The sequence below is a fragment of the Neurospora tetrasperma genome (assembly GCF_000213175.1).
Source record: "Neurospora tetrasperma FGSC 2508 unplaced genomic scaffold NEUTE1scaffold_81, whole genome shotgun sequence".
Lineage (NCBI taxonomy): Eukaryota > Fungi > Ascomycota > Sordariomycetes > Sordariales > Sordariaceae > Neurospora > Neurospora tetrasperma.
The window spans coordinates 3,345,334-3,363,407 of NW_009799179.1; the positions used below are offsets into that span (position 1 = coordinate 3,345,334).

At 51.5% G+C, this 18,074-nt stretch overlaps 7 protein-coding genes across 7 annotated transcripts; 4 read left to right on the forward strand and 3 right to left on the reverse strand.

The window, feature by feature from the left end:
• Window positions 1–1,161: 1,161 nt before the first annotated feature.
• NEUTE1DRAFT_149760 (uncharacterized protein) lies at window positions 1,162–1,574 on the forward strand (the record flags this gene model as incomplete). The annotated part of the gene is made up of 2 exons (XM_009857509.1): window positions 1,162–1,179; window positions 1,269–1,574. A coding segment is annotated over one exon (285 nt), but the record flags the coding sequence as incomplete, so codon positions are not given.
• Window positions 1,575–2,282: 708 nt separating this feature from the next.
• On the reverse strand, window positions 2,283–4,824 carry NEUTE1DRAFT_125704 (uncharacterized protein; the record flags this gene model as incomplete). Its single annotated transcript, XM_009857510.1, has 5 exons — window positions 2,283–2,411; window positions 2,886–2,950; window positions 3,687–3,846; window positions 4,113–4,200; window positions 4,561–4,824. 5 exons carry the CDS (start codon window positions 4,584–4,586, stop codon window positions 2,283–2,285), a joined length of 468 nt encoding a protein of 155 aa, XP_009855812.1.
• A 1,404-nt stretch (window positions 4,825–6,228) lies between these two features.
• On the forward strand, window positions 6,229–8,181 carry NEUTE1DRAFT_90181 (uncharacterized protein; the record flags this gene model as incomplete). The annotated part of the gene is made up of 1 exon (XM_009857511.1): window positions 6,229–8,181. One exon carries the CDS (start codon window positions 6,229–6,231, stop codon window positions 8,179–8,181), a length of 1,953 nt encoding a protein of 650 aa, XP_009855813.1.
• Window positions 8,182–8,715: 534 nt separating this feature from the next.
• NEUTE1DRAFT_149762 (uncharacterized protein) lies at window positions 8,716–10,720 on the reverse strand (the record flags this gene model as incomplete). The annotated part of the gene is made up of 3 exons (XM_009857512.1): window positions 8,716–10,218; window positions 10,328–10,382; window positions 10,452–10,720. One exon carries the CDS (start codon window positions 9,970–9,972, stop codon window positions 8,839–8,841), a length of 1,134 nt encoding a protein of 377 aa, XP_009855814.1.
• Window positions 10,721–11,202: 482 nt separating this feature from the next.
• On the forward strand, window positions 11,203–12,390 carry NEUTE1DRAFT_142084 (histone acetyltransferase NGF-1; the record flags this gene model as incomplete). Its single annotated transcript, XM_009857513.1, has 1 exon — window positions 11,203–12,390. One exon carries the CDS (start codon window positions 11,203–11,205, stop codon window positions 12,388–12,390), a length of 1,188 nt encoding a protein of 395 aa, XP_009855815.1.
• Window positions 12,391–12,417: 27 nt separating this feature from the next.
• Window positions 12,418–13,518, forward strand: NEUTE1DRAFT_149765 (uncharacterized protein; the record flags this gene model as incomplete). Its single annotated transcript, XM_009857514.1, has 1 exon — window positions 12,418–13,518. The coding sequence occupies one exon, from the start codon at window positions 12,418–12,420 to the stop codon at window positions 13,339–13,341; it is 924 nt and encodes a 307-aa protein (XP_009855816.1).
• A 688-nt stretch (window positions 13,519–14,206) lies between these two features.
• NEUTE1DRAFT_125708 (uncharacterized protein) lies at window positions 14,207–16,483 on the reverse strand (the record flags this gene model as incomplete). The annotated part of the gene is made up of 3 exons (XM_009857515.1): window positions 14,207–15,507; window positions 15,577–16,236; window positions 16,299–16,483. 3 exons carry the CDS (start codon window positions 16,481–16,483, stop codon window positions 14,274–14,276), a joined length of 2,079 nt encoding a protein of 692 aa, XP_009855817.1.
• Window positions 16,484–18,074: the final 1,591 nt, after the last annotated feature.

Below are 18,074 nucleotides of genomic sequence, written 5' to 3' on the forward strand. Positions count from 1 at the left end.
GCCCATAGAACGCCTCTCGAACCAGTTGCCCAGGACACCACCAAAAGCACAAACTCCCCAGAGGCGGCAGCGTTAGCGAACGTTAGCAACCGAAGTCGTTCATAATAGGTTGGAGGGTTTTGTGGGCTTATAAGGCGGCGTGCCACACCACCAAGCCGAAGCTGTCAAAGCTGATTACCTATCAAAACTATTGGTGTCGAGGGTGTCATCCACTCAGCCGGCGATTCTGGAATGAGAAGCGGTCAGGTCTGGTACTTGGGGCTACCAATACAACATCGAGGATGAGTAAAACGATTGCCCATCAAATTTCGGAGGGGGTTTCCGAGCCACTTATGGAGGAATAACTCCATTCGGTTTATCGTTTGTCCTGCAACGACGACAGCCTTTTCAGATGAATCTGACAGGTTCTAAGCAATCGGCGATATGCTGCAGCTCAAGTTCTGACGATCCGTGAGACGTAATACGGTGTTGTGGGTAAGTTTATACCCGTAGTCAGGTCGTTGAAGACACAGTGCCCACGAAGCTTTGGCTGTGGTGGACCGTGCAAGGTATCTGAAAATTGGAGGTCTTACTTTTGCTCGCAACCCAGTACATTAGCTCGAAGAGCGAGGTCGTCGTGGTGTTATCATGACCGATCTCATTGAACTAGGGCTGCACTGCCAAGACACCATCTGGTGTGAACCGCGGGAGGCCTTGGAAGGGAATGTACCATACAGTGTAGACGCGTCGTGGAGGTTAAGTGATCTTCTCGTCCATGGTCTCACCTGCTGCATTCACAAGTCCCCCCAAATTCCTGCAAGGGAGAAGAGAGCTGATATATCAACAGCTCGCTTGCCGCTTCACAATTTCATTTCTCGTTCCTGCTCCCAATTGCTTTACCATACTCGAGAACATGCCGGGCGACAACAAGGACGACTTGGAGAGAGGTGGAAGGGAGGCACAGTCGAAAACAAAACCAACACGCTCGCCACTTAGCTTGTTCGAGAGCTCGGTCGAATCACTGACGCGCTGTTTGAGTCGATCATCCAAAGAATCCAAACCCGTGGCAGAGACACCAGGCAAAAAATATGTCCATACGCCGACCCACGCAGCCGCTTCGCATCTCAAGACAACCAGGACGAGAAACATGGACCGGTCAAATGAAGTCCTTTGACCATATCAATGGGCAAGGCGCGAAAGGTATGTTTCAGCTGAGGCGCAACTTGTTCGTGAAGTAATGAGCAAGGCTCTTTTGAAGGTACAACGGGCTGACTGGGGGCAGACCTTAGGCATCTTCTGTGGAGCACGATGTTGACGAGGCAGGCTACACTCTCAAGCACGAGACACCGCCTCGGGTTTGGTTCCACACAACAAGCCTGGGTCAGAATGCTATTCTGCGCGGAAACTGGGCGAGCGCCGAGTGAGTCCGCCCAGGCCGAGTCACAGGAGGCGAGAGACTTCAAGCGACCTGGTCCAACATATGACGGTAAATGGAGGACGGCGAGTTTTCAGTTTCGTGATTGGTGGAAAGATGTGATCGGGGAGTATCGGACCCGTTGTAGGGGGAATATGGTTCGATTGGAAGCGGAAACACGACTCAAGCAGGTGATGGTGGTGATGGTATCCCAACTCTTAGACCCCAAGGCAATAGAAGACTCGAGGCGCAGTTGCTCAGATCAAAGGGCGACACTCGTCACTGTCGAGATGATTTCCAAATAAGTAGAGGGGATGAGCCTCATGTCAATCTCTTCGACCTTGCGTGAAACAGCTTTGCCCCCAAAGCACGTGGGAATTTGTTCAAGCACCGCTCGAGATACTGAAGCGTACTAGGGAAGTTGTTCAGGCTGACCTCATTGATAAGGGCCAACTGTAAATCGAAGCCGTGCCCGCCGAAAGCCCTCGGTGATGGCTTAAGAGGCCCATATTTTCGAAACAAGAGATAGGACCCGTTGTCCCATCAACATGATGGAAACCCCCACGACAACTCAACCGCCATATCAGAAGTCGCCGAGCTGATCAGGTGAAGCGAGTTCACCGTAGAGAATAGGTGTATGGGGGCCATGGGGTCTCGAAGAGCTCTCGAAGGGCTCGGAAATGTCGATGGAAACGGGCGCTCAGGTCAAGGAGTAGATAGTCCGAAGCCGGTCGGTCGTATACCTAGCTGAGCAGTGAGTAGGTAAGTCTAGTAGTCAGAACCACAGCACCACGGGGTGTCCCCTGGCTTTAGCGCAACACCCGGAACTGCACGTCAACATGGCCGTTCCCGTATCTGCACATCGGCTTTGTGGTGCTCTCGAGAGGCTCTATGTAAGCTTCTGAATCATATCCGAGTTGGGAGGGGCAGTGATGGTGGTGATAAGCGTGGCGCAGCACCAATAGTGTTGTGGTTGGTGGTGGTAGCCGCAGAGAGTAGCACCAGTGAAGCGGCGCGGCTGTACAAGCGCGGCAATCCAGGAGCATATGTCAAGGACCATGATGCTATGCTTGATTTAAGTTGTAATGGTTTCGGCAGGGCAAGGGGAGGACATTGATGGCGTTGGTGACAGTTCTCAATCTCGCATGCGTGCGGTATCGACGTCGTACAGAGTCGGTGGGCTTGATGTGTCGATGCTTGTTGTTAATTTAAGGAAGCTGATCCATTCCTCTTTCAAATCCCACAGATGTTGTCCAATACGACGATGGTGGTTCAGTGAACATGTATGTGAGAAAGAGCGGGATGCAGCTGATCGATGTGATGGAGGAGAAAAAGTGACAAGTGGAAGGCGAGGGAGGATGGAGGGGAAGGACCCGAACTCCGAGTCCTCACAGGAGCCAGGTGTTCGTACCGGGTTTTGAGGTTCTCGATGGTTTTAGCGCACGGCATCCGGCAATCCGCCCGTTGTGTAGCGGCTCAGAGGCAGTTCCACTTCCATTCGGTGGGGTTTGGACCCTTTCAGCACTGTTGGTGCTTGTTGTTTCAGGCGGGCCGTGACTGCCGTTCCCGTCCCATCATCCCTGTGCCCCACCCAGGGGCAGTTCAGTTCGGGCTCTCGTCCGGGTCGGCACCCATCTCATCCCTTCCCCCGACCGTCATCTTCATCCCCCGCATCGGCCGACCTCATCTCCGCGTGATCAGGACCTTTCAGGCTCCACCATACACCAGCCCATACACACTTCTTTCGGTCTGCTGCCGACAGGACAACACCCCTCAGGAGAGGACCTGACTAATCGAGCACACCCCCAATCCCTGCTGAGACTGGACGCCGCAACTCAGCGCTTTGCGCCAACTAGACTGTGTATCTGGCCTTGACAGCAGTTGCCTATTTGATGAATAACTCGCTTCACGACTTTTGACAAATGACAATACGGGCTGCTTCATGATGATACTGAACCCCCTTCAAGTGGTGGTGCGACGCCAGACAGCCAGTCCAGAGGAGGCCTGAAGGCATTCTTCCTCTTCTTTTTCTTCCTTTGACGGAGGGATCCCGAAGTGTTACTCTAGATCTCAGCCATCATGACTGGTGGGTGAGAGACTTGGCCATGCTGCGCCCTCGCTATCATACCCTATGCGCCTTTCTAACAACGTGTTCAACGGTCAAGAGCGCCACCTCTTAAGGCGAATAAAATATGTGGCCTTCCCCTCCCTCCATTTTCGAGAACCATACGAAGCGAATATGGCCAGAGGAAGGTGTCCAGACAAGCATCTGGATCTGTGCTACGGAACACACCTGTGGTTGACACTGACATCCATAGCCAAGGTCTTTTATTCGTCAGTGGGGCACATGGTCCAGTCCAGTCGGCATCGAGTGAAGAAATGCGGCCGAGTCCTGTCAACCGTTGGCAACACAGCAACCTACGGAGGCCCGCTCTATCGATATAATGGCTGTGCTAACGTTGGTTGCCGCTGTTGTGCAAACCCACAAACTCGTCCACTGCTTTACCGTCAAGCTGGATGAATTAGTAGCCCTATGCACGGTTCGCCATACCTGGGTGAGTGCTGCCCCAAACACTGACCTGGACCTCAGTTGGGTGGACGGCTGGCTCCAAGCAGTGTGCATTTTGCAGGTCCTCTTCCATTGCTCCCTCCATTCAATCTGCGCATTCTACAATCATGCCAAAAGTAGTGTGCGTAATCTGGCTGTGTCGTAGGTTACCATTTGGGGGTCGCAAATGCTGCAAAGGACAATGTCGTCCTCGACCTTGGGCGGGTAGGTGTCGACGGGATGTAGTATATAATGCCGGCTGCAACGCTACCGTATGTCTATTTGAGTTACTGAAGGGGGGCCAAAATAGAAGCTTGCAGCCCTGTTGGCCAATGGCATCACTACCCTGGGCCTAGGGCAAATCTTCGGATGGGGTGTTCAAGGGGACCATGTATGTAGTTCTGGGGTTGGAGAGCCTGAGCCAGGGGGGTCGAGTTGACCGGGGATGCTTCAGTTTGGAACGATCCACAAACAACATCCAACACCCTCGGAAAAAAAAAGCCACAGCTGGTCGCTGGATAACAACCACCTGGGACGCCAGTCGAGGCAATATCTACGGCCAACGTGGATGTTGACCCGAAAATGTCACATTCTCATCCCTTGCCCGCGGATAACTTACCGGGCGGATACAAACACCACAACCATTGCTCTCTGAACTCGGCACTCTGCACAAGTTTGCTGTGCAATGAGTGATGATAGAGTATGACGTTGCGTGACTACGCCACACTCGGTACAGGAATTCCTTCATGTTACTTACTTTATCCGTCTCTCAGGCGTCCATCACTTCTAGTTGCCCCCCTTGCAAATGCGAAGACCAACCCAACCACGCGGGTCAGCCGTAATCTGTACGGGTCGTACAACACATATCGACAAAGGTGCCGTGCCCCAGCATTCCGATGCTGCCGTTAGGGCGGACACTTGCGAATAATATCATATCACTCGCCTCCTCATGCCTCTTCTTTTTGTTTTGTTTTTTTGGGCTCAATGTCCTTCGCCTTTTTGCTAGTGTCATCATACCGTTAGCTGAGAGTTCCATACCTCTGCAAAGCAATACACAACGCCTTTCGACACTGACATTTTCTGTCAGGTTGCTTCACCCTTTATACACGCTGTACCTTTATGCAAAAATAAGCTCACACTTCTACCCTAGTCTTTTTATTTTCTTCCGTCATGCCCGGGGAGTTCGGCTAAGATGCTCTCAAAGCCAGGATCCACAATTCGAAAGCTTGTCTCTCCGCGCAAAACCCTTTCTGTCGGCGAATACGAGGGCTCTTACTTTCACCACGACGATGAAGGCTACAGGTCAATCTACAGAGAGCTTAAAACAAGGCCATGGGGTCTTCGAAGGGGTTCAAAACTTGACCTCGACGTCCCGAAGAAGGAGGACCTTCACAAAATACTTACAATTATCCCACCCCTTCATGTTCCCAACACTCCGCTCTCCTCAAGGTCTTCTTTGTCAAGCTGCGGCTATAGCACAGACTACACGAGTCCTCAATGTTCTTTCCAGCGTGTCGGAGGCCAAAGTCCTCAGAGGAGTCCACTTCTTTGTCCTGGGCACCTCGAGCACCAGCCACAGCAAGCCCAAGAAAGAAGCGAACCGACGCCTCCCCGAACACCAAGTACACAAGAGTTACACCAAATTGTTCTTCTGCCGCCTTCGCCTCCTCCGCAACAAGACGAGCGGGGCCGAGATCTCACGATTCGTCAACCAGATATTACCTTGATTGGCTTGGGGGTCAACCATCAATCCATCTATACAGATGAGATTGCCGAAGGCTACACCGGCTCCGCAGAGCAACATCGTTTACCAAGCAATGGATATTCGAACGACATCCAGCAGCTCAGTTCGGAGATGGATAGGGCATTCCAGCCAGAACGGTCCCCAATCGAAATAAAGCAGCCGTTACCGCCGCTTGTGATCCCACCGATAACATATTACTCGGCAAATCACACAAAGCCTTTGACGCCAGTGCATAGTCCCTCCCAGTGGAATAAAGCGCGGAGAAGAAGTCAGGCGTCATTGCAATCCTTCACACAGCCTTCCAAAAGATCCTTTCTGCTCACAAGTCCGGCAAGGTTTGCTTCGACCAGCAGAACAAAGAGAAAGAAGTCAAAGAAATCCCCCAGGCGACCGCGCATAGCCAGCACACAAGTATCAAAATGGGTGATACCAGACACTGCCCGACATTTCTTCCAACTTTTCAATCCTATCGAAGCGGATGAGGTGCTGCCGGAGAGCATCTTGCAGGGAATAATGGACAGAGCTTGTGTAGCCCAATCAACGATGAATGATGAGGTGACGGCAACCGGTCAAGAAGGGGATCAACCATCTCAACAGCCCATTACGCCTATCGAACCGTTCCACCTCGACGATTTGCCGACACGGATCGATAATGCCGGTGTGAGTCTGCCTGTCGCTTCGGCAACTCTCTCACTTGCAACGGCACGACCCTCTTTATCTGATCACAGCGAGAGCACTAGAGATGATTGCGCAACACCAAAGGAACAGTCACGAGATGATGGGCAGAAACAGAACCGGCCGAGAAGTCCTCCCATTGCCTTGGCGAAGAATGGAAAGGAACACAGTCTACCCATTATGTTTCGCCGCAAAGGAGAAGAAGCTCAACATCCTCCTATACCCTCGAGTGTCGCTCATCTCACACCTTCCATTGATGGCCCCATTAAACCTGTACCGCGGCGCACTCCATCCAGGCAACTACCGCCCCTTCCGACTATTCCCGAGGGCATCACCAGTTCGATCATGACACCTACGTCTACCTCGTCGCCTGGATTTGGCTCCGATACCAGCAATGACGACTTCATTTTTCTCAAAAGTACCCCATACACTGTGACGATGCCATCCTTCCGTCACGGACCAATCCGACTGCCCAAGCCCGAGCCTCCCACTAACCTGCTCGCTGCCAATGCTGAAGATGGCCTTGACTGGGTAGCCTTCCAAATCTCGATAGGAAGCGGTATCGGCGACTTCGACAGTGACCCGCTTGACTACTCGCGGCCTTCGGGAGCTGAGCTTAATGAGCGAGACGATATCATTGCGTGGTTCTCCGGTTTCGGCTTTGATGGGTATGGTGCGTTGAGGACCTTTCAGACCGCCGAAGAGGAGATTGAAGTCAGGAAGCACAAACAAGAAAATGCCCCCTTACATGCAAGGTCCGCCAGTTCAGGTAGCTTCTTGAACATGGACTCACCAGAACCTCCAGACAGCGACATCAAAGGCAGAGCTCCCACCATGAATGAACTATACCGGATCCAGCATTTGCAAGCATCCGACAGGGACCGAAAACATTCTCATGAGCGGTCGGCGAGCGTCAACGATCAACTTCCTTTCCGTGCCCTTGCAACTCACATTGCTGCTCATCAGACGCAGCAACCACACTTTTTGCTCTGGACATCACAAGAAACACATTCCTCAACCTGGCCTATCGATCGTCAGTCGAGGAGGGACCATCCCGAGAAGCCAGCGACCAACACTCCCTATGGTCACACTCACAGCCAAAGTTGGAGTCACTCGCCGCCACCTTTCTCAGCGCTAACATCCGATCCTACCGTTCGCTGGGATCATAGCCGCGGTCGCAGTTCAAGCGATGCTGCCAACAACAACACCAACACCAATAACACCCCGGTTCCAACCTCAATTAACCGCAATCAATCACCAACGCTGCGAACGTCACCACTAACAAAGACTTTATCCCGGTCCCAACCACCACATACCCAAAGACACGGGACGCCACAACATCAAGTCCAACAACAACAATCCTCCCTTGCGCCACCATCCTCACGATTCCCGTCACCAACCATTCTTCGATCCGAATCCCCCTTTCTTCCAGGTTTTGCTTTCCAATACGAGCAACAAACAGTCATTCCATCGTCGATTGTCCCAGCAACAACCCAACAAGATCAACAAGCACAAGCACAAGCACCACCACCCCCACAACCGACAAAGCAAACAGCCAAGAAAATTCCTCAAGCAATCGATGCGGCCCGCGCCCGCACTTGGAAGCAACAACAACAACCTCAAGGGTCTCGCCACCACCACCGCCGCGCCGAGTCGCAAGAAAGTATAAAAAGCCTGCCGCAGAGCCCGGCACTCAACATGGTGGTGTCAAGGGACGTGAATGGCCAGGAGTACGTGATTCCGATGGGGTTCAATTTGGATCATGACTTGGGGGATTTCTTGAAGTGGGAGGCGGAACATGTTGCGTGGAAGATTGATTGATTGATTGATTTGATTGATTTGATTGGATTGTGTGTCGGTGCATGGAATGTCTAGGGGAACAAAAAAAGGAAATATGAGGGGACGGTGAGATACTTGGCTTATGGCGTTGGTGTTTCTGGCTAGTACTGGACTGGGGTTTGTGAGGTTATCTTCTTGCACTTGCACATTGGATTTTGCTGCAACTCTCTTTCATGATACCACTTTTTTTAGTTAATCTATATCATAAGAGAAAATACCCAATTTCTCTCCTCCGCACCAAACGATCAAAACTATTTCTTGCAGAGTGTACACATCATATCTACTTGTTCATCTGGTAATTGAATCAATATTACTATCGCAAGAACATACTGTGCGTACATCAACGACAGGAGACATCCATTCGTCTGGTCCATATTTACCCAAGGTTGACCTGACTCCTTAATCACCCACCATATGTTCATTAGGGGGTATAATAGCTTCGGATAATATGACCATCAGAGGTGCGTGTTCACCTTTCGCGAAAAAACCGTCGCGAGATAAATAAGTGGGCTGCTTCCGACGCGCAACTGATGTATACTACTAGATCCTGCGACATTTGGTAACGCTCAACCAAGTACATAGGTATAACCTCGATTTGAATATCACCACGCATCACTGACACTTTTTATCTACGAAACCTCATGCCTCATTCATGTCAACATCATTACCCTCCCCTTCAGTATCGGTCTCCTCATTCCCATCCGTTGCATACGGCACGAACCGAAAATCCAAGAAACTCAAACCAGCTCCTCCTCCCGGGACACCCCCGCCCGCACCCCCAGCACCTTCCACCTCCACCATAAACTGCATGCTCAACACACCCTGCCCATCACCCCTCAAGCTAACCTTGCTCGCAATCCTCATTGCCTCCGTCGCTGCCTTGATCGTGTCAAACTTGAATGTCTGGCTCCATCTCCTCTCTCCTTTAGCCCGTTCCACCGCCCTGACCGAGAATGTCTCCAACAGATCCCTTCCACGCCTAAAATCCACCGTGCTCTCCACCCCCGGCCCTCCCGCACCACTGTGGCTTCCGGACGTTCTGAACCGCAGATATGGCTCCTTGCGCGAGACCACAATCGTCAGCCGCTCCGGGTTGATGCTGCCCACCTCCGCCAACGCGTCGAGCAAGTAGCGCGCTTGCATGATCACCTTGAAGGAGAGGTCGTCGATATCAAAGGGTATATCCTCCGGCATCTCGGGTAGGTAGGTGGTCAAGTTGCAGGTCGTCTTGACCCCGGCTTCTTCGAGAATGATGCTGAACGGCCCGCCGTCGGAGGGGTAGCTGAGGATGCAGGTGCCGTTGGAAGAGGAGGCGAACCCGCCGCCGTGCAAGGTGTGGTGGCTGAAGGCGTCTGATCCATTACCGCCGCGGTGCTGGTGGTTCATGCGCGGGTTGCCGCGCACGAGGGGGTCGATGTCGGAGCGGGCTTGGCGGGCGGCGACATCGGCGACGCCGAAGATTTGGAGAGTCTCGAGAAAGGCGGGGAGGGAGATTTGGAAGGAGACGGGCTCGGGTTCGGGGTCGTCGTCATCGCCATTACCCGCAGCTGGCGGGAGGTTGGTGGTGTAGCTGGCGAAGAGGTTCTTGTTCCAGTGGGCGGCGCCTTGCATGACGCGGGCATGATCGGCGCTGAATCTGAGGCCCTCGGGGGTGATTTCGACGTGGATCTTGTTGGTAAAGCCGACTGCTTTCAGTAGCTGGTAGAGCGGGCGCGTGGAGCTGGCGACTGCCCTGAACAAGGGAGGGCCGGCGTCTTGAGTCGGTTGTGACATGTTGCTGGCAAGTGATGCCGAAGATGTGTGTTATAAGTGTAAAGGAAAAGATGGCGTGTGATGCGTATGATGTTCAGAAATCGGCTTGCTTTTTGGTAAATGACTCTATGTATTGTACAGAATCCCGCGGAGTCCGTAGGGCGAGGAGACTGCTCTCTTCTTCTTCTTCTTCTTTTATTGATCTCCAGGGTATCTCGATATTAAACGTAAACTCCGACCGCGCAGAACATGTAAACAACACCGAATCTGCGCCCAGTAATGGTCAGCGATAAAGTCCGGGATGAAAGAATGGCGGATTGGAAGATGCATGGTCCAGTGGAAGTCAGCCGAAACTCGAAGCACAACGGAAACGTACGCAAAGGCCAAAGAAGCCGGGATGCCCAAGAGAAGTAGATTGACGATGGACCGGTCTAAGAGGTGGTCCCAGGTCAGCACAGAATCAAACCAAGATTCATCGAGGTTGCAACGGAATCACATACTGAGAGTAAAGGCGCCAGTCAAACTAAAGCCGATGAGGAGGAGGAGGGAAGCAACGAAGAACTGTGTGCCTTTGCCAACAGTGGGAAGAAACGGGCTGCCAGACGCGGCGTGCCAGACCTCGATCAATGGTGAATCCATTTAGTCTGGGAAACAATTGGTAATTGAGGAGAGTAGGAGATTGTACGAATCAAGCTGAAGCTCAGGATCTGGACATCCAAGGGCACATGGACAACGAAGATTCAAGATTCAGACGGGAGTTCGCTGAGAGCTTCCCCCGATCAATGGAAGCTGAAGCTCCAACACACAGACGGACGGGGACCTGACAGTGGACAGCGCTGCAGTGAGGTGAACGTGTTCGGAGCCGAAAATGGTTTAGCGTGGATCGAGCTTGGTCCCGCCCGCGAATGTCAACCCCTGTTAGTCAGCCCTGCTGTTTCCACCTTGACGGAATGGTCCGCTGCCGCTCCGCATCCACCGCTCCACCACACGTCCCCCGACGCGGTCACACTTCGCATCAAAGCAACCACATCATCCATCATCAATTCATCAATTGCGAGCACATTCAAACATCGACCGGTGCTCAGCCGAGGCGGATATGCCCGCTAATTCCGTCACGGCCCTGCCGTACAACATCAAAATGAAGGAAGAAAGTCAGTCTCCCATCACCCCTCTTGCCACAATGCCCCTCGATCGGTCAAGCCCTCCCCCCCCCCCCCCCGCACCCACGGAACCACTGACACTTTGTTCGAAATGTCTACAGATACCAAGCGCAAGGCTACCGAGGAGCCTACCTCTCCCTCATCGGCGAAGCGAATCAAACATAGCGACTCGAACGAGGAGAATGAGGACACCAAGAAGCCAAAAATCCCCGCTATTCCCTTCCCAGAAAAGGCCGCCGTTATCGAAGAACGCGATGGCGAAATCGAATTCCGTGTGGTCAACAACGATGGCGAACGCGAAAGTCTGATCATTCTCACCGGTCTCAAGTGCATCTTCCAGAAACAATTACCCAAGATGCCCAAAGACTACATCGCCCGCCTTGTCTACGACCGGACCCATTTGTCGATCGCCATCGTCAAAAAGCCGCTCGAGGTAGTGGGTGGCATCACATACCGACCATTCAAGGGCCGCCAGTTCGCCGAAATCGTCTTTTGCGCCATTTCTTCCGATCAGCAGGTCAAGGGCTACGGTGCTCATCTCATGTCACATTTGAAGGACTATGTCAAGGCTACCTCGGACGTTATGCACTTCCTCACCTATGCCGACAACTATGCCATTGGCTACTTCAAGAAACAAGGCTTCACAAAGGAAATCACACTCGACAAGTCAGTATGGATGGGCTACATCAAGGATTATGAAGGCGGCACTATCATGCAGTGCAGCATGCTTCCACGAGTACGCTACCTCGAGATGGGCCGCATGCTCCTCAAGCAGAAGGAGTGTGTTCAGGCCAAGATCCGTGCCTACAGCAAATCCCACATTGTCCACCAGCCCCCCAAGCAGTGGAAAAACGGCGTAACACCCATCGATCCTCTTTCAGTCGAAGCCATCCGCGCTTCAGGATGGAGCCCAGATATGGACGAGCTCGCCCGTCAGCCACGCCACGGGCCAAATTACAACCAGCTGCTGCACCTCCTCAATGATTTACAGAATCATGCCAGTAGTTGGCCCTTCCTGGTACCCGTTAACAAGGACGAGGTACATGACTACTACGATGTCATCAAAGAGCCTATGGACTTGAGTACAATGGAGGACAAGCTTGAGAAAGATCAATACAACACGCCCGAGGATTTCATCAAGGACGCCAAGCTCATATTCGACAACTGCCGAAAGTACAACAACGAGAACACCCCATATGCAAAGTGCGCCAACAAGCTCGAGAAGTACATGTGGCAGCAAATTAAGGCGATTCCCGAGTGGTCACACCTCGAGCCTTAGAAGGGTGAAAGTCGTGAGGACCGTCAGATGGAGGAGCAAGATGTGGACAATGACAACGCTGTCACACATGGCACACATGAGAACGCTGTTGCCCACGTCGATAATGACAATGTTGATGCTGATCCAGATTGGAGTGAAACTGGTCCTGCTACTAAGGCTGGCCGCGTCGGTCAACTCCCCAAACGTGGGCGTGGTAGGCCAAGGATTCACCAGAGAGGGGGGAACACTAACAGCGGCCGTAGCATACGGACACAACCCCAAGCTCAGAAGAAACCAAATGGATTCGATCAGCCCTCTGGAGAGAAAAAGACGGTCACTCCATGCTTTGAACCTAGGAAAACCCGAGCCACCGCTAAGAAGGAGGATCTGGTGATACAAGAGACAATCAGGACTAGTACTGAGCCTGACAGTCGTCATGGCAGCCGGGCACTGTCCGCTGGTGCAGACGAAGAAACGCTTTATATGAAAACTGGCCTTGATCTGCAAGCCTCAGGGGCTGACCCTGAAAAGTCACGTCCCGACTATGCAGTACAGCCATTCCAGGATCTAGAAACAACAGCGAAGCTACCAGATCAGGAACTGGGTGGTCGAAAGAAGACAGAAAGAAATGGTACTGCCACTGAGAGTACTGTCTCGAATATGAACCAAGACCATACTCAAGGCTTCATTCAGGCACCAGAGCCCCTCATCTACCCGAACGGTTTTGGAAAATGGGAACAGCAAGCTGCGCTAAGCCAGTATGGAGAAGATGTCCTCTCGGAGTTTCGCGGAATATGGCGAAAAATACTTGCATCCATCGACACCGACTCACAAAGTCAGACGAGGGCCGTGGACGTATGGAAGTCGCTGTTGGATCCAAATTTAGCTACCAGGTTCCGTGCGCCACTGTCAGCACGGTATCGTGAACTCACCAACCGGTGTAAACAAAAAGATGGAGCACGGAACGGCTAAACGAAATTCCTCCGGACACGCAGGGAAATGACGATATGAGGAGGTCGAATCACCAGAGCAGGACGAGTCGCCAGTGCCGCCGCATCCGAAACGACGCAAACGCGCGGCATCGTCACAGTTTGACAGTGCCTTCTCGGACAGTCCTGGACCGAGCCAAGGTTCTGCATGGCGGATGATAAGGAACCCATATGGGGAGTCTGTCACGGACCTTTCGTCGAAGCACGACACAGAAGCGGATAGCCCAACCAAAAAGGCGTGTTTCAGAATTCGGGACGGAGGAATTTGAAAATGATAGGACCAGAGGGAGAACAACCCTATCGGGAAGCGCTAGAAACAACGGGAGGGCCCATACACAGCGGAAATGGAGGCTCACGAGGACGAGCAAGCATTTAGTGCAAGAGAGTGGCATAGTCTTGGTGCGGATATGGCGTAGACATGCAGTTGGCGGTTTCCTCTTTCTTTTCGTTTTATACCCTTTTTTTCGGTGTTTAGCTATCGTGTTTCGCAGAAAATGACGAGAGTTATAGTCATTGACTAGCGTAATGGTATTATCTTTCATCTAGATGTTTTTCTTCATACATCCATGTATTCAATCAAGTGACGTATGGCCACAGGTTGATTTTCTGGACTACAATAAGCACGTATGACGTTCTCACAACTCATCTCGCTCGGCAACAGGATGGATATTGATACAACGAGGTAAGAGGCTCTCATCAGTACGTGTGTGGACCATAATTGACTTGATGTTATCAGTACATGGTATCTCTTGCTACAAGTGCCAGCAAACACAATAACGTAGATCGATGTTGTATTAATCCACTCCCCAAACAAAAGCAAGACTCCATTTTTCATTAAGTGAAAGAAAAAAAAAAAAAAAACGTCCATTAAAGCTAAGCATAAAGCATGCTGCTCTTCAGCTTAAAGACCACCAACTAGATAGCGGCGCGCCTCTTGAACTTGGCCTTCAGCTTCTCAAGCTTCCCCTTCCTGGCGAACTTCTTTGTGAACTTGGCATCAAAGACATCCAGCTCAACCGCCCTCTTCTCCATAGTGATGTCGGCCCTCTTGCCCACCTGCGCAGGGGTAATATCACCACAATCTGGCCTCTTGAGCTTATCACCAAACTTGTCCGCGGCCCAAATCAGCACGCCATTGGTCCAGCCGAAGCCTTCCACGACCTCGTACTCGCCTCCGCTACCAGCGACGTTGGTCGAGTTGTCAGAGTACTTCTCGAACATGATGCCCTTGAGGTCGGAACCGAGACCTTGCAGCTTCGGCGTCTCCGATGTAGACCCGCCGGTGGCGTACCAGGTACAGAAGGTCGAGTCGACGTAACGCTGAGCAAGACGGAGGGCTAGAGTCTGTGTCTCCTGATACGCCGGGTCATCCTCGCCGAAGGTGGCCGGAGTGTTGAGGAGACCGTCCATGAGGACATGCATGAGGGGTGGCCATACGTTCGGCTCGTCCCACTGTTGGCCAGTGACAAAGTTGGTAGCAGGAATGCCACCGGCCTTGTTGTCGAGCAAGTTTTTGATCCGTTCAAAGGCAAGCTTGACAGCCAATGGGTTGCCTTTAAGCTGGTCTGGGGCAGCACCAGTCCAGAAGGGGAACATCTGGTTGACAGAGAAGAGAACCTGGTGGCCCTCGGGGGTGCCGCTGGGCTGTTCGAAGGGGAAGGCTTGAGGGTCGGCGGGCACATAGATATTTTGGGAGGACGATGTTAAGTTATAATCAAAGTAGCTCCACAGCGTCGAGTTCCACATGAGCTTGTACATGGCTTCGCTGCGCTGTTCGGCTTTCTTGGCCCACTCCTCAGCTTCGTTCTTGTTGCCCTGCTGGGCGAGAAACTTGCCGATGGTGACCTCATTCTGGTAGAGAATCGAGTTGAGGTCAACAGGAACAATTTCGAGGACGTTGAGCGAACGGAGAGGGAAGTACACGTCGCGGGCAGCGTCGCCAGGGTTCTTCAGCCATCTAGAACTGTAGTCCCATCCTGACTCGGCGCCACTGGCGAGGTTTGCGTAGAGCAGCGCTTTCTGGGTATCATTAAGAGGAGTTGTCTCTGGGTAAATGATGCCAGAGGTAGCATAATAAGAGTTGTTGTTGGCGGTAATGTAATCTTCACGGTATGACTCGGGACGGGGTTGGTTGTTGTCGACGTGGTATCTGCGAGAAAGAATGTTAGCTAAACATGCTCAGGTCATGCTAGATCGTTCTTCCACTCGTTCAACTCACCTCTGGAGAGAGTATGTCTTTCCATCCGCAGTGACTTCGACAGTGCGGTTGGTCATCCACCACTGCCATTCCTTCTTCAGAACTGGCACTGCTCTCTCAAGGATGCTTGTATCATTAGTATGTTCAACATAGATCCTGACCATCTGCGTCAGGAGTGGAGGCTGCGAGCGGTCAAGGTAGTAAAGTCTTGCTCCGTTGGGAACAAATCCGATCTGCTCCACCAAGTCAAGGAAGTTCTCAATGATGTTCTTCGAGATCTCGGTGAAGGCACCCCCCGTACGGAGAAGACCTTCAAGAATCCAGAACGAGTCCCAGTAGTAGGGTTCACGGAAGCGGCCACCAGCCACGACGAAGGTACGGTTGACGGGGATGAAGCTGTCAGCGCATCCCGTGCATAATTCGCCCGCGCCAACGTATTTCCTGGTGAGGTCTGGCCAGATGTTGATAACCGAATCGACAAATTGCTTGATCACATCGTCACTGACATTGTCAAGAAATGTCGGCGATACATGGAGCTGGTCGGTTGGTACTGCTTCAAGCTCGCCACCAGCGGGTCCAAAATAGGTGCTGAGGAATTCGTGAAGCTCCGAGTTGTTGCTCAATGGGAGGGTTAGCTTGCTGAAAGCTTCGAGCACCTCATCCACGGGCTTGATGGTGGGCCTACAAGGAAGTTGGGTCAATGAAATGCTTATACACCAGAAGATGTTGGGCCAAAGACTTACATATCGACGAAGGTCTTTGAATCGGAGAATGGACGAGCTAGCTCGACCTGGTGTAGAAGTTCGCCATAGCAATAGATTGGCGAGTCGCATGGAGCCGTTACTGAGCCATTGACATACAGCGCGCGGGCTCCAGGCAAAATAGCAGCAGCCAGGGGCACAGTTGCCCCAAGGAATCGTGATACCATGCTTGTTGTTGGTGTGAAGTCGGGAAAATGTCGATGGCCTCACTACCTCATAGTCCAAAACTAGCCATAAGGGAAAGAGTGTTTTTTTGGGGGGGAGGAGAAGGGAGAGGAATAGCAGGTTTATTATACCGACACACAAGACAACAAGAAGCTGGTCCAGATTCCCAACCAGTCAGGTCCAACGAACGCCACCAATTTCTGTAACTCCACAAGTGGTGAAGATCAGGACAGGAAAGAAGTACCGATGACAAGCATGGCGATGATGTGGGGAGTGCCTGCCAACCCGGTAAACTTTCCACTTAGCCCCAGTACAAACTTTCATTACTATGTGTAACATCATATCCAGTAGTTTTTACACCCGACGATGAGCAGGGCGCTCAACTCTGAGAACTGAAGGCTCTCTTCAAACCACACCATCGTCAGCGGCAAGCAGGCTACTTTCCTTTTGCGTAAATCTGCCCAACTTATACATGCAACGGAAACCTGCATGCAGCCCTGATTCAGGAAACAGAATCGACGTGCGTCGAGGTCAGGTAGGCGAGCATGGCGAGGTCTCGCTTGTTCCCCTGCTTCCCTGCACCCCAGCTTGCCAAGAGAAAAAAAAAAGTGACGCTGATCCTCTCCGCATTTCTCCAGGTTCCATTGTTTCCTTTGTGTCCAGGGCCCATCCCGAGTGGGACTGGTCAGCGTGTGAGGCATTTCTGGGGAACGAGACTGAGGAATGTGTGTTTTTTTGTGTCTCATCTGCTGAATCCAGCAACCCGAGTAAACCATGACGTGCAGTAGGTATAAGGGGTATTGTCCTCGTGTTTCAGTCCCCCAATGCCTTTTACGGTTGTGGAAGCAAGCACACATTTTTGAGCATCTCATGCCATGTAACATGGAAAGCTTCCCGCTATGGATGACAAGCCAATAAATCATGTCCGTGCAACATTAGGTCAAGTAAACACCAATATTTCCATCTCGTCTTTCTTGCAGAGCTTGTCACACCTAGGGACACAACCAACAGTTGGCCATCCGGACCAGAGTGTGTGGGTTAGTGTCATCCGAATACGCGGAGAACGTGATAATTCAGCAGAGTTCTTGTCGCGTTTTCGGAATTGGCTCGGCGCATGAATTGCGTGGGCAGAAATGCAACGAGCAATAAAGTGAACACCAACTGCCGATTGAAATGTAGAACAACAACCCCGAAGTTAAAGAGCTTCAAAACGGAGAGTCCACATTCTCCCCGCATCCGGAGAGTCCGAGTACCATAGCGCGCACACGGTATCTGTAAAAATGATCCGCGGGATCAATTCGATGTAACTGGACTGTTTTCTTGTAGAGGGTCCATTTTCTTACTGTAAAATAATGCTCAGTATCTTCTTAAAAACGAAATCATCATATTCGTAGTAGTAGTCTTATTTATAATATAATATAATTGTAAAAATTATCCCTAGTATGGTTTTTTTTAAAACTAGTTTTAAACCTTATAGTTAAATTTGATATAGATTTTATTTTCAAAGTGTAAAAAAAATTTAACTTCCAAAGTACAGTTTCTATATAATAATAATCTTTGAGTTAGAAATTCATTTTGGAAAGAATGATTATT